This window comes from Chiloscyllium plagiosum, chromosome 13 (genome assembly GCF_004010195.1).
Source record: "Chiloscyllium plagiosum isolate BGI_BamShark_2017 chromosome 13, ASM401019v2, whole genome shotgun sequence".
In the NCBI taxonomy this organism is placed as follows: Eukaryota; Metazoa; Chordata; class Chondrichthyes; order Orectolobiformes; family Hemiscylliidae; genus Chiloscyllium; species Chiloscyllium plagiosum.
This window is the reverse complement of record NC_057722.1, coordinates 63,620,569-63,635,800: the sequence shown is the minus strand read 5'-3', so window position 1 is coordinate 63,635,800 and position 15,232 is coordinate 63,620,569. Positions and strand designations below refer to the sequence as shown.

The following is a 15,232-nucleotide window of genomic DNA, read 5'->3' as shown; positions in this document are numbered from 1 at the left end:
CTGTTTGTATGACTGAACTATTCCCCCCATATATCCTAAATGATGTGGCAGCATAACCATATGGGTTTTACAATTGCTTATAAAAGCGAGTAGGAAGACAATTCAATTCCCCTTTGAATAAGTTTATGGTTTTAACTCTGCTTCAGCTGGGACAGCATTTTCCTCCCTCGTATTCAAAATGAGAATATATTCATTAAAATTTATTCTCAAGGTATGGGTAACATTGCAGCTACCATTTGTTGTCCATCAGTAGTTATCCTCGAAAAGGCGTGGTGGCAGGCATTCATGAAGCATTGCAGTCTCAATATTTGGTGGTAGGCTGAGAATTCAGAGCAAGTATAATCTATTGAAACTGTAAGAGTCAACATTATGAAGGCTACCTGCTCCTAATGTTTCTCTGCAATGGAACCCATGAGCAAGCTATGCCAATAAAGTTCTAAGTCAGTCATGTGAAAAAGCACAAGATGACATGGAATCATTGAATGTACAGCACAAAAACAACTAATCAGTGCTAAAGTTGATGCATCACATCAACCTCCTCATCGTTATTCATTTGGACAGACATATCATTCCATTTCTTCCTCCTTTGTGTTCATCTAGCTTTGTCTAAATACATCTTTGCTACTTACCTCATCTACTCTTACCAGCTTCTTTTTTGGGGGTGAAAAACCATTAAACTGACTCCAAATCACTCAGTACTTTTACTTTATAGTGCCTAATTAATCAATATTGCTGAAATTTTGATCATGCTTTTCAGCCTAGACTTGCTTTTCATCCTTCCAACTTATACATACCATCCAGCAGCTCATAAATAAGGACAAAGTTGTTCTTGATGTTTTCTTCACTGATCTTTCCAAAATATGAAGTCATAACATCACACATTTTGTACAGGAACTCAAAGACCATGGCTGCGTTAACATTCTGCTTAGTGACAGCTGCGAGCCAGATATTGGAACGTTTCACATGAAAGAAACTGGTCCTTGCGATGTTAGTCACTGGTGAACGCACTTGTTGCCTTGCATGGATAACATTGACGCGGAAGGCATCCACTGCGTTCCGTCTGCAAACCAAAGGATTGCAATCAATTAGACGGCTGTGAATAAACCTTCATTTAAATATTCACACATTTCATTTCATTATGACAAGAAATATTAGATACCCCAGGGTGTAGCCGGTCAGCTCATGTTATCCAAACTACCAAATATTTTCTATAAGCTCATATTCTGATACCTGCAATAAACCACCTCAATTACTCAAATCTGACATGACAGGGTTGTAACTAGTCCTACACTTTCTTTTCCTAATTACATAGTCAGTAGCCTCTCCAGGCACAACGTCTACATGGATAAAGGGATGAGAAAGTTATTTAATAATAGTATTTTCTAACCAACCTGTTCAGGGATGTTATTACATATTTCTGGAGCAGGAGAGAGTTGAACCTAGGTGTCCTGGCTCAGAGTTAGAGACACTACCACTGTACCATAAGAGGAGAAAGTGAGGTCTGCAGATGCTGGAGATCAGAGCTGAAAATGTGTTGCTGGAAAAGCGCAGGTCAGGCAGCATCCAGGGAACAGGAGAATCGACGTTTTGGGCATAAGCCTTCTTCAGGACGGCTGAAAAAGGGCTTATGCCCGAAACGTCGATTCTCCTGTTCCCTGGATGCTGCCTGACCTGCTGCACTTTTCCAGCAACACATTTTCAGCACTGTACCATAAGAGCCTGTCTCACAATTACCTCCATCTCAGTGATATTCTGACTCACTGGACTCATTGAACATGTTTTGAAGGGCACAATTCCTTTCCAATAACATGTTGCAACTCTTAGTTTCTACCATTAGAGGCCGACAGCGAGCAATACTTCAGTGGTAGAAGTAATACACCAGATTGGCTTCCTCACCCACAACAATTTGAAACATCCATAGAATATAATCATAGAACAGATATTTTGGTCCCAAGACATCACCTTTAGCCTTCTCGCTTCTATTATACAATGCACAGAAATGGAAGGGGGTGGGGGTGAGAGAGAAAAAAAGTGGAGGAGATAATACTTGTACAAGAACACAGGATGACACGGGCTCAGTGAATAGCACTGCTGCCTCACAGCACCAGAGACTCAGGTTCGATTCCAGCCTCAGGCGACTGTTTGCGTGGAGTGTGCACATTCTCCCAGTGTGTGTGGGTTTCCTCCCACAATCCAAAGATGTGCAGGTTAGGTGAATGGGCCATGCTAAATTTCCCAGTGTTTAGGGATGTGTAGGTTAGGGGCATTAGTCAGGGGTAAAAGTAGAGTAATAGAGGAATGGGTCTGGGTGGGATATTCGCAGGGTCGGTGTGGACTTGCTGGGCCGAAGGCCTGTTTCCACACTGCAGGGATTCTATAAAGAACATATGTATCAAGTTACCCATCTCAAAAAATGGTAGCCTTGGATTACTGCACATAATTTTACACAGATGTGCAACTATTTTCTGCTAGAACTCTACAGAACAGAAGATATATTCCACTTCATTAAATGGAGTCACAACAATGATTTATACAATCACAAGAAGGTTGCTCATTGTTTTGCAGAGTTTCCAAATGGCCCTGCAAATACTAATGACTGAAATTACTAAAAGGAAAAATTTTACATCCAAAGTATGCTTCTTAACCATCTATAAATATATTTTCTGGGATGTTTTACACTTAAGATCGACAGTCAGGTCTAACTGCGAAATACTCTCAATTCAGAAAAACAGCAAAAAGTAAATTCAACCCATCATGTGATCCTTTGTCACAAGGATTAGTTGGAGAGTCCAATGCAGTTATTAAGGGAACAGCTGAAAGGAGGTTAATATGAAGATTATTTGTTGATTGCTTAGCAAGATTCTGTAGCCTCCACAATGTGCAGCACGATTACAATGCCAGTCTATTTACAAACATAACCAAAGTTCAAAGAATACATTTTTAAAGTAAGACACAACGTGCAATGAACAATTTAGTTAACAAATCATGCAGTTCAAAGGATTAGCAGCAGCACCTGAAAACTCATGATCTACTATACAGATCAACCTGCTAGAGAAATCTGGAAAACAAAGCTGGTGAGAAAATGCCATTTACAATCAACAATGGATGCCTCTAAAGTACTGTTCTGGATTTGAGATTCACTTACTTAAGAGCATAGCAGACAGATGTAACTGTTCAAGGAAAAATGTATTTTTTTTAAGATAGCATCAGCACTGACCTAAAGAACCTGTAAGCAACTGACTCTTACAACAGGGACACAATTCTAGCACAGGAGGGACTAAGAGGAATAAACCACTGAATAATATAGCATTTAGGGGCAAGACCATTAGCTTTATCCTAACCTGGAAGGAGCCAAGGCCTATATATCACTCCATCTCAAATCAGTAAAATTGAAATGTATGGGAACAAACTAGTAAACTTTCGCAAGATCTCTATTGTTCTTAAACAGCAGATAACAAAGAATCTAAACTTATGAACTTTTTTCCATCTGCTCAAAGACCCAACCCTCCCCCAACATTCAAAATGCATGCTCCTGAAAATCATTTAGTTGACCGAGTCCTCCCCAAAAAATTTGGAATGAAAACAAAACCCAGTGCTGGCAACAGGGCAATTACTACAGGTGAGCTATGTAGCCAGTAAGCTTTGCTTGATATTGGCAATGTCACAACATGGAGAATGAACAAGGGGAGTGAGGGGAGTGAGGGGAGTGAGGGGAGTGAGGGGAGTGATCAGCATTCGTTCAAAGCTGGAAAATCTGAGCTGTGGTCAGCCAAGACGTACAGGAGATCTGGATATTTGTTTTTTCCTTCTGTGACAGCATTTGGAACATAAAGGGAGAAAGTGAAGTCTGCAGATGCTGGAGATCAGAGCTGAAAATGTGTTGCTGGAAAAGCGCAGGTCAGGCAGCATCCAGGGAACAGGAGAATCGACGTTTCGGGCATAAGCCTGACCTGCTGCGCTTTTCCAGCAACACATTTTCAGCATTTGGAACATAAGCTTAGTAGTGCCCTTCTGTTCCTTCCTCCCTCATTCTTATCTAGCTTCCTCTTAAACGCATTCAGTCTTATAAAGTTTTTAAAAACCAACAGTTACTGCTGGTACAGTGTTTCCCAGACAATTCTCTTCTGCTTCTTCCCCCCAACACCACCCTTCTTTCCCCAACCCATGAACCCCCGCCCCCCCACCCCCCGCCCCACCACAGCATCCCTTAGTTAATGGATATTTTAATTTTACAACTTTCAACGTGACCAAGATAAACGTCACAGGACAAATCACTAGTTAATTAGCACAAGGTCACAAATGACTCTTACCTATTCCTAGTGCAGCCAATGAGCACATGATGAGATGAGGAAAAATGAGACGTCAGCAAGGAAAGGGAAGTGTCAGACCAACGAGAGAGAGGGTTAGAATACACAAAAGCACAGAAAAGAAAAAATAGATGAGAAACACAAAGGACTACTCACAGACATCTAAAGCAGAACAATGGACAACTGCGAGGTGCTAATCACCAACATATAAAAGCATTACAAAACAACCAATTATATCATTTATGCCTCATTGATACTGGCTTTATGAACGTATGCATATTAGAACTGAGCTTTGCTAACAATACCCCATAAAGTAATTTTATCTTTTGTGCTTCATCAGCACTAATGGCAAGGAAGCAATGTAGATGTGTCCATTCAAAGTGCTTGCATCACTAGAGTTAACATAACGTCCCAACACAATACTTGCAAAGAGTCTAAGAATCTGCAATCAGGATGGAGGAGTCAGTTCTCAAAGCATTAACTCGGTGTCAGTGCATCAACCTTGCCCTCCCTCAATTCAAAGTGAACAAATATGAAGTGGAACAGTGTCGTCAATTTTCACCAGCAGAGATAAAGCCTTGGGCAAGGACACCACAGATTTACAAAATAGGTCACAACAGCAATCCTCATCTAAGCAGAGTGCAAGATGTAGAATCCTGAACTTTTCTCCGCATTAGTACCTTTACATACTGATAAATGTAAGATCATCACTGCAAGTTGACACAGTCAAGTTCTAACTTAGAGATGCATTTAAGATCCAGAGTAATAAACCAACCATTTGGACACATTTATTCAGCATATCAAAGGCTCATGAAGGCCTGCAGTTGATGAGTACCATAGAAAGTGCACAAGAACTGTACACTCCATTTGTAGCATAATTTCATGACAGTTATTTCAAAACAACCTTCAATTCCCTTTGAAATCTCGCTTTCTATTTAGGACACATTTTAAAAACAATTTTAACAGGTTACCAGATTATGGGATTCACTGTCAGAAACACAAGTAAAATCTCAGTGTAAATAGGGAAGTGAATAAATATTTGAATAAAAATTGGAAAGGAGGATAGGAAAGATCAAGGAACAGAAACTATAAGATAGTTCTTCCACAAAATGTGCAGAGGTACAAGGGGTCAAATGTGCTGCTGAATTACTAACACAGGGATCCTAAGTAAAAAAGCCAGAGCTACAACTCAGCTCAAGTGAGGAAACAGCACAAGAATACAGTACTATTGTAACACAGCTAGAAACAGGCTGGGTATGACTCAACTCCCAAACTAATGCTGTCATGAATCAGGAGAAGAATGGCCATTTGGGACAAAATTAAAAAGCACACAACACCAAGTTATAGCCCAACAGGTTTATTTGGAAGCACTAGCTTTGACAGCACTGCTTTTTCATAAGATAGCTGTGGAACAGGATCATAAGACATGGAACCGAAACCTGCAACCCATTCTAAAAGATTAAAGGCTAAACAGCAATCTATGTTTGCTCAAAACAGTATCCCTAGTGTAGAAACAGGCCTACAGTCCAACCAGTCCAAACCGACCTTTCGAAGAGTAACCCATCCAGACCCATTCCCCTACATTTAACCCTTGACTAACGCATCCAACCTACACATCCCTGAACACTGTGGACAATTTAGCTTGGCCAATTCACCTAACCTGCACACCTTTCGATTGTGAGACATAGGGAGAATGTGCAAACTCGACACACCACCAGTTTCAGTTGCATGACACTTATCTTTTGCTCTCAATTCTGTGTCTTACGATCCTGTTCCATAACTACCTCATGAAGTAGCAGCACCTCGAAAGCTAGTGCTTCCAAATAAACCCGTTGGAATATAACCTGGTGTTGTGTGATCTTTAACTTTGTGCATCCTAGTCTAACAACAGCTCCTCCATGTCATCTGGGACGAAGCAACCTTGAAAACTAAATGGAGAAATGGCATGTTCATAAATAACAGCTGAATCCACTGAATGTCTAAACTTCTGATTCTAATCAATGTAGTTCAAATGGATCAGTGAGATCGTCAGTAGCCAATTTTCATCGAGAATTTGTTCAGGCACCCACAAAAAAGTGTATGAAGTACTCCATTCCACGGCACCAATATTCCATCTTGAGAAACATAAGATTTACAGTAGGTTTGAGAAATTTTAGGTCCAGTTATCACAATCAAACATGACATAAATAGGTCCACTGTGCATGTGCCAGGCCCTTTCAAACAGTGATTGAATTTGTCAGATTTCCTCATACTCTCCCCTCAAGCCAACTATTTCTTTCTTTCAGAGCACAAACTGGTTCCCTTTTGGAAAGCTGTTACTGATTTTGCTTCTACCATCTTTTCATTGCAGTGTATTTTGAATAACTGCTAAATATTTCAACTTCAGACTCTTTTGCCAATTACCTTTAATGTGTGCACTGACCATTAACTTCCTTGCCATGAGAAAAGAATCTTTTATTTACTCTGGCAAAATTCTTCCAACTTTGAGCTCCGCTCTAGTCTGTCCACAATCAAAATACCTCGTCCAGTAAATTTCCTCAGCATTTTTTTTTAAACTTTATCTTTGGGGTTAATTTCCTACTGTATAATCTGTCTAAACATTTAACCTGCTTCAGCAAGACTGCTGCGAGGTCATTCAGCCAAAAATGTTTGTGTAACCCAATTAACTTTAGTTTGCGGAAACCTGAAAACCCATTTGGAAACAGCAAAAGCCACAGCATGTGAAACTAAATCACTATTCAGGTAAGGGAGGAATAGAAGATGAAGGGGAAACAAGACTAAATTTCATGTTTTGCAAACAGACTAAAACGCATACATAATTATGATTAGCAAAGTCTGCAGCGAACATGTTTTGACATTTAGTTCATTTTCAGAAGGCAGGCAACCCTGTTACCAATCAACAGGATTCCCCCACAAACCCCAGCATAACACTTCTGTCAATCCAAACCAGCTAATAAATTATTGAATGTGGTTGTGAAAGTTTGAAAGTCAGAGGGCGGCAGTTTAAAACAAATTCAAAACCACACAAATACTACAGCGCTGAGACACAATTTTGGAACCATCACAGAATGGAGGATCAACAATATAAAATGATCACTGGGATCAGCAATAGAGTTGGAGCACTTCCTGTTTTGTGTTCACAGTTTACCAAGACTGAAGGGCATTAGGTTAGAATCTGGCTCTCTCAAAAAATAGCATAGCAAATTGCACAAAGGACTGAATTTTGTGCTTCTTTTATTGGATACAATGTCATGGTCAAGGCTAGCATCTATTGTCCACTATCAGCTGTCCTTGAAAGTTTGGCTTTCAGGGGGCAGTTCAGAGTCAACCAAAGCGCGAAGTGCCTGAAGTCACAGAGGCCAGACTGGGTAAAACTGATAGGACATAAAACAGACATAAGTGAACTAAATGGGTTTTTATGACAATCAATGACAGTTGCCAGATACAACAAGACTAGCTCTTTTATTCCAGACATCTTTTTTAAAACTGCCTGATTTTAAATTCCATCAGCTGCAATGGTAGGACCTGAAGCTGTTGCCCAACAGTATTAGCCTGGACTTCAGATTTCCAGTCCAGTTACAATATCACTACGACAACTACTTCCCTCTTTAACATTCTGCAATTCGATGGTTTATTAGAGGAAGTGCTGCTCAACACTTTACAATTACAAAACGAATGCAAACATTTGTGCAAAGTTGCAATTTGAAAGCACAGTTCAGGTTGCAGAACCTTTAAGAGTATAGTAACATCAGTCCCAGTCAATGAGGATAAAATCAGTTGGTTACCCTTTACTGGTAGGATTATTGGATTATGGATTTTGGATTAGTGGTGCTGGAAGAGCACAGCAGTTCAGGCAGCATCCGAGGAGCAGCAAAATCGACGTATTATTGGACTAGTAATCCAGAGGCCCCAGGCTAATGTTCTGGGAACGTGGGTTCAAATCACATCGTGACAATCAAATGCGAAAATCAACAAAATAATCTGTGACAACAGGCAGTCATAAAAAGACTAACATCCTTTAGGAAAGTACACTAACGTGGATAAAGGCTGTAACTAGTGGAATACCACAGGGATCAAGGAGAAAAGGATGAGGTTCTGGGAAGGGAATAAAATAATTTAGGCAGAAAATTAAAAAGGAAGCCTTTGGAGGGTAGTAATATCTGGATTACTCCCAGTGCCATGTGCTAGTGAGAATAGGAACAGGAGGAGAGCGTAGATGCATGTGCAGCTGATGCAGGGAGAATGAGATAATTTTGGATCTGTTCTGGGGTAGAAGTGACCGGTAAAAGAAGGATGGGTTCCACCTGAAGGGGACTGATGTACAGGCAGGGAGATTTGCTAACACTACTCGAGAAAATTTCAACTTAGGACGGGGGTGGGGGCCGCAGAAATAGTTAAAAAGAGAGATGAGTCTGAGGCTGGTGCAGTTGCAAAAAGCAACAAGTCAAGGCAGGCAGCAACAAGGCAGAGAATGAGGTAGGACTGATAAATTACACTGCATTTATTTCAAAACAAGGTAAGGCAGATAAACTCGGGATATCGTCGTGAACATGGGACTGGAATATCAGTTTTACAGAAACATGGTTCAGCGATGGACAAGACTGGCAGCTTCATGTTCCATGATATGGGTGCTATAGGAAGGATAGAAAGGGAGGCAAGAGACAAGGCAGGGGACTGGCGTTTTTGGTTAGGAATAACTTTACGTCTGCACTTCAGGAGGATATTACGGGGAGTTCATCTACTGAGGTATTTGGGTAGAACTCATAAATATGAAAGGGATGATCACCTTAATAGGACTGTACTGTAGACCACCCAACCACACCTTTCTCCCACCCCCTACCCCAACAAGACAGAGTGGGAAATTAAAGAGAAAATTTGTAATGAGATCAGTTATCTGTAAGAATAATAGGGTGCTAGTGGGAGGGGATTATAACTTGCCACACTGATTGGGACTGCAATACTATTAAGGGCTTGGATGAAGAGGAATTTGTTAGGTGTGTACAAGAAACTTTTCTTATGCAGTACGTAGACGTATCTATTAGAGAAAGGGGAAAATTTGACCTTCTCTTGAGAAATAAAGCAGAGCAGGTGACTGAGAGGTCAGTGGGTAAGTGCTTTGGGGCCAGTGATCATAATTCTATTAGCTTTAAAGTAGTTATTAAAAAGGATAGACCTGATCTAAAAGTTAAAATTCTGAATTGGAGGAAGGCCAACCTTGACAGTGTCACATAGCTAGTCCCTTTCTTTTCTAAAAGCTGTTCCTTGGCTCAAGGATACTCTGGGAGAAAGTGAGGACTGCAGATGCTGGGGATACTCTGTCCTTGATTTTTTCCAGAGGGGTAATAAACCAGACGAGGCTCCGATCAGTCTGGTTTGGTACGGGGGAGATGTAAAGGATTTTGAGAGAGATCTTTTGTTTATATGCAAGCAGATGAGATGTCAGGCCAAAGTGGTCATGTTTTAGGAGTGACCTGTATAAAGAAAGGGGAGTGGTCAGCTCTCTAGCTGAGCTGAGCAGTTTAGTTTAGTCTTGAACTGGTGAGGAGTTCAATCGTGAGCTGTGTGGAATTGCGCTCTCTCTTTCTGCCCTTCAACTTCAATCCTGTAAGCATGTGTTCCATTTATACTGGTTTTTAAAGGGAGTTTGCTTATTGGGACTATTGTGTAAATTCAGAACAGCATAATTATGTCTAATTTGGATAGACTGAGTTCTATAGGGGTTCTTTATTCTGTTCTGTGTGTTGCATTGTGTAATTCTGTGAATAATTTTTTGAAAATTTGATTCCCTACAGTATGGAAACAGGCCCTTTTGTTGGTTTTAAAATCTAGTAGTCAACCTCGCCAACTTAATCTGGGGAATTTTCACTGTACACTTACCAAAACAAATTGCAAAGTTACAGTCTGGGGCTGCTTGCTAAAAAAAAAGTTGAGTGGTCTGGCCTAATGCACAACAGTATTAGGCAAGAACTTTCAAACGTTGACTAGGAGCAGATATTTGCATTTAAAGGGACAGCTGCAAAGTGAGAAGCCTTCAAAAACGAGATAACGAGAACAGAGACAATATGTTCTTACTAGTGTGAAGGACAACACTGGTAAGTGTAGGGTATGCTGGATGACAAGAGAAATGGAGGCTCTGGTCAAGAAGAAAAAAAGAGGAAGCATGTCAGATACAGACAGTAGGGATTGAATGAATCCCTAGAAGGGAGTAAGGGCAGTAGGAGAATACTCAAGAGGGTGAAAAATAAAAGAGGACATAAAATAACTTTGGCAAGTAGGGTGAAAGAGAGTCCAAAGAGATTCTACAAAAGATTAAGGACAAAAGAGTAACTACAGTGAGTAGCGAGGGGCCCCTTAAAAGATCAGCAAGAGCACCATTGCGTGGAATCACAGGAGATGGGTGAGATACTAAATAAATATTTCTCAGCGCTTACTGTGGAGAAGGATATGGAAGCTAGAGAACTTTGCAAAATAAATAGTGATATCTTGAAGAGTGTCCATATTACAGGAAGTGGTAGCACTGGGGGGTCTTAAAATGCATAAAGGTGGATAAACCCCTGAGACTGGATCAAGCATACCCTAGAATTTTGTGGGAAGCTAGGGAACTGTTTGCTGGGCCCCTTGCTAAGATATCTGTATCATCAATAGCCAGGAGTGAGCTCCTGTAAGACTGGAGGTAAGCTAATGTGATATCATTATTTAAGGAATGCGATAAAGACAAGCTAGGGAACTATAGACTGGTGAGCCTGATGTCAGTGGTAGCTAAGTTGTTGCAGGAGATTCCGAGAGACAGGATTTACAAGAAGTGACCAGAGATAGTGAACTCCATTTTGTGCGTGGGAAATAGTGTCTTATGAACTTGATTGAGTTTTTTGAAGAAATAATGAAGATGACTAAAGAAGGCAGAGCGGTGGATGTTGTTGAATGCCTTACTGAAGTCCAGAAAGACAGACAATGTTCCACATGGCAGACTGGTTAGCAAGGTTAGATTACATGGAATACACGAAGAGCTACCTCGAAGGTATTAGACAGAGGGTGGTAATGGAAGGTTGCTTTTCAGATTGGAGGCCTGTGACCAGCGGTGTGTCACAAAGATCAGTGCTTGGTCCACTGCTTTTTTCATTTATATAAATGATTAGGAAGTAAACATGGGGGCATGCTTACTAAGTTTACAGATGACTCCAAAATTGGAGGTGTGGTAGACACTGAAGGAGGTTACATCCAAGTACAATGGAATCTTGATTAGATGGGCCAATGGCTTGAGGAGTGGCAGGTGGGATTTTAAGAACAACAAAGAAAGAACAAAAAGTTTACAACCCAGGAACAGACCCTTCGGCCCTCCAAGTCTGAGCCAATCCAAATCTACTGTCTAAACCTGTTGCCCAGTCCCTATGCATCTGTATCCCTCTGCTCCCCACCTACTCATGCATCTGTCCAGATGCATCTTAAATGAATCTACTGAGCTTGCCTCTACCATCTCTGCTGGCAATGTGTTCCAGACAGCCACCACCCTCTGTGTAAAGTACGTGTAAAGCATGTATCCCCCTTAAACTTTTCACCTCTCACCTTGAAAGTGTGACCTTTTGTTATTGAATCTCTCATCCTGGGAAAAAGCTTATCTCTATCTACCCTGTCCATACCCTTCATGATTTTGTAGACCTCAATCAGGTCCCCCCTCAATCTCCTTTTTTCTCATGAAAACGAACCTAAACTACTCAACCTCTCTTTGCAGCTAGCACCTTCTATACCAGGCAACATTCTCACAAACCTTCTCCAAAGCGTCCACATCCTTTTGGTAATGTGGCGACCAGAACTGTACACAGTATTCTAAATGCGGCCAAACCAATTAATTTAGATAACTTAGATTTAGTGTTGCTGCATTTTGGTAAAGCAAATCAGGGCAGGACTTAATGCACTTATTGGTAATTCCTGAGGAGTATTAGCGAATGAAGAGACCTTAGGGTGCAGATTTATAGTTTCTTGAAAGTTGAGTCACAGGTAGTCAGGATGGTGAAGGCAGCTTCTGGTACATGTGCCTTTCTTGGTCAGTGCATTGAGTACAGGAGTTGGGAGGTCACGTTGCGGCTGAACAGGACATTAATTACGTCACTCTTTGAATACTGTGCGCAATTCTGGTCTCCTTGCTAAAGGAAAGTTGTTGTTAAATTTGAAAGGGTTCAGAAAAGATTTACAAGGTTATTGCCAGGGTTAGAGAGTTTGAACTATAGGGAGAGGCTGAATCGGCTGGGGTTATTTTCCCTGGAGCGCTGGTGGCTGAGGGGTTACTTTATGGAAGTTTGTAAAATCATGAAGGGTGTGGATAGAGTGAATAGCCAAGGTCTTTTCCCTAGACTAGGGGAGTCCAAAACTGGAGAGTGTGGAATTAAGGTGAGGCGGGGAAAGATTTAAAAGGGACCAAAGATGTACAGGTAAGGTGAATTGGCCATACTAAGTTAGGTGTTAGGTGTATTAGTCAGGGGTGAATGTAGGGGAATGGACCTGGGTGGGTTGCTCTTTGAAGCGTCAGTGTGGACTTGTTGGGCCGAACGGCCTGTTTCCACACTGTAGGGAATCTAAAAATCTAATCTAATCTAAGGGTCAATATTTTTCACACAGAGGGCCGTGCAAGAATGGAATAAACTGCCAGAATTAGAGGAGGCGGCAGGTATAATCAGAACATTTAAAATACATTTGCATGAGTATATGAATAGGAAGGGCGCAGAAGGATATGGGCCAAATTTTGGCAAATAGGACTAGATTAATTTAGGATACCTGGTCGCATGGACAAGTAAACAGCCCATTTCCATGCTGTACATCTCTATTGACTCTATGACCCTAAGCCTGCAGATGACATAAATCTGTGTGGGAAGGTAAACAGTGAAGAGAATGCTGAGATGCTTCAGTGTGATTTGCACAAGTTGAATGCGTGGGCAAAGGCACAGCAGATGAAGTATGTGGATGAATGTCAGTCATTCATTTTGGGAGCAAAAACAATGGCAGATTGTCTGAAAGGTGATAGATTGCACCTCCTGCTTTCTCAATAACACCTGGGTGCCCTTGTTGAATTGTTGAAAGTAAGCAGAGTGCAGCAATGAAGACAGCATATAGTATGCTAGCCTTCTATTTATCGGAGGACGGACATCTGGTAACAGAGGGGTGCAACAAAGGTTTATCAGACGGATTCATTGAAACGGCACAACTGTAGGACTAAACTGATTTGAGTCTAAAAGAACAAGGCCGAGGTGGATTCTCATAGAAACGTGTAAAATGACAAGAAAACTAAACGGGGTAAACACAAGAACGACGTTCCCAATTATCAAGAAATCCAGTACCGGAGGTCACAGTGTAAGGATATGGGGTAGGCCATTTTGGACTTAAATGAGAGGATATTTCCTCAACCAGAGAATGGTTGAACCTCTAAAATCCTCTGCCATAAAAAGGGGGTGTAGCAAAACATATGATTCATTCACCGCCCCACCCCCCAAAAAAAAGGGGGTTAGATGTAGTTCTTAGGGCTAAAGGAATCAATGGGTATGGGGAGAAAGTAGGAACAATGCAGAGTTGGATGATTATATTGAATGATAAAGCAGGCTTGAAAGGCGGAATAGTCCCTACACATGCTCCTATCTTCTATGTTTCTATGAAGAAAATCAGTGGTCTTTATCTGGTCTGGCCTGTGAGAGACTCCAGGCTAATATCAACGTGGCTGACTTTTACCTGCCTTCCAGACTGAAACAGCCTAGCAAAACACTCGAGGGGGCAATTAAGGATGGGCAAGTTACTGGCCATCCCAGTGATGCTTGTATCCCATAGCCCAATAGTCATCCACCAAGTGGCCTATGGTATTTGTCTATGATTTCTACAGAGCTGCGGTCTTCAAAATAGCCCAAGAAAGAAAACCGTTGACGTGACTAAGTCACCTACTTCACAATATAAATAATTTTGAAAACGTAAAAATGCTAATGAAAACCTGCAAAGGTACTTACCCAATATCATCCCTGTAGACTCGGGAGATCAGAACTTCTCCCTTATGGTTGTAAATGAATAAGCCTCCAATCATGATGGAAGCTTGGTTAATCTTCCCTTCCCATGTTGATTAAAAGACCTGAAACAAAGAAACCAAACCACAATAAATACAAATTTTGATCAAAGTAAGTTTGGATTTGGGAAGGCCAAGTATTCAGTCAGTAAAAAAAAAAACTAGCTAGATAGAACTAAACACTTCTGAATATACGATAGCCTGTTTTCTCCCAAGAAATCAACTGTAAGGTCGAACCCAAACTAATCTTTCACATATTCAGAATGTATGCAGAGCTATATATTACACAAGTTGCATTGGAACATTATTTCAACGAACCACCACACACTGCAGCACAGAGGAAAATCACCTATACAGTGTATTCAAAAAGAACAGGTACCCAATGAACAGTCCACCGATTTCTCAGCAACAAACCCAAACAAGCAGAAGTAACACGTCCAGAAACCCTAGCCAGTCTCCCCTACATCAAAGACATCTTGGAAATGACTGCCAGACGACTCAGACCTCTGGCATCACGGTAGCCCACAAACCCACCAACACACTAAAACAGCAGCTAATGATCTTGAAAGACCCTATACAGACAACAAGCAAAATTAATGTTATTTACAGTTCTTGCACGGTATTTTGTAACAAACACTACATTGGACAAACAGGCAGAAAACTAGCCACCAGGATACATGAACATCAACTAGCCACAAAACGACATGACCCTCTCTCACTAGTATCCTCACATATGGATGAGGAAGGTCACCACTTCGACTTGGACAACACATCCATCCTAGGACAAGCCAAACAGACATGCATGAGAATTCCTAGAAGCATCGCATTCCAACTGGAACTCTTAACAAACACGTTGACTTGGATCCCAGTAACCACTCAGAGAAAGAAC

At 41.2% G+C, this 15,232-nt stretch overlaps 1 protein-coding gene across 3 annotated transcripts in view; it reads right to left on the bottom strand.

Moving 5' to 3' along the window:
* LOC122556139 (AP-2 complex subunit mu) overlaps positions 1–15,232 on the bottom strand; it is a 67,593-nt gene that overhangs the window by 30,653 nt on the left and 21,708 nt on the right. For all 3 annotated transcript variants that reach the window (XM_043702624.1, XM_043702626.1, XM_043702625.1), the window contains exons 2-3: positions 14,291–14,409; positions 795–1,060 (exon numbers count right to left, since the gene is read on the bottom strand). In XM_043702624.1, the coding sequence (XP_043558559.1) occupies positions 795–1,060; positions 14,291–14,364 (340 nt within the window). In that variant the 5' untranslated portion in view covers positions 14,365–14,409. The remainder of the gene's footprint in view (positions 1–794; positions 1,061–14,290; positions 14,410–15,232) is intronic.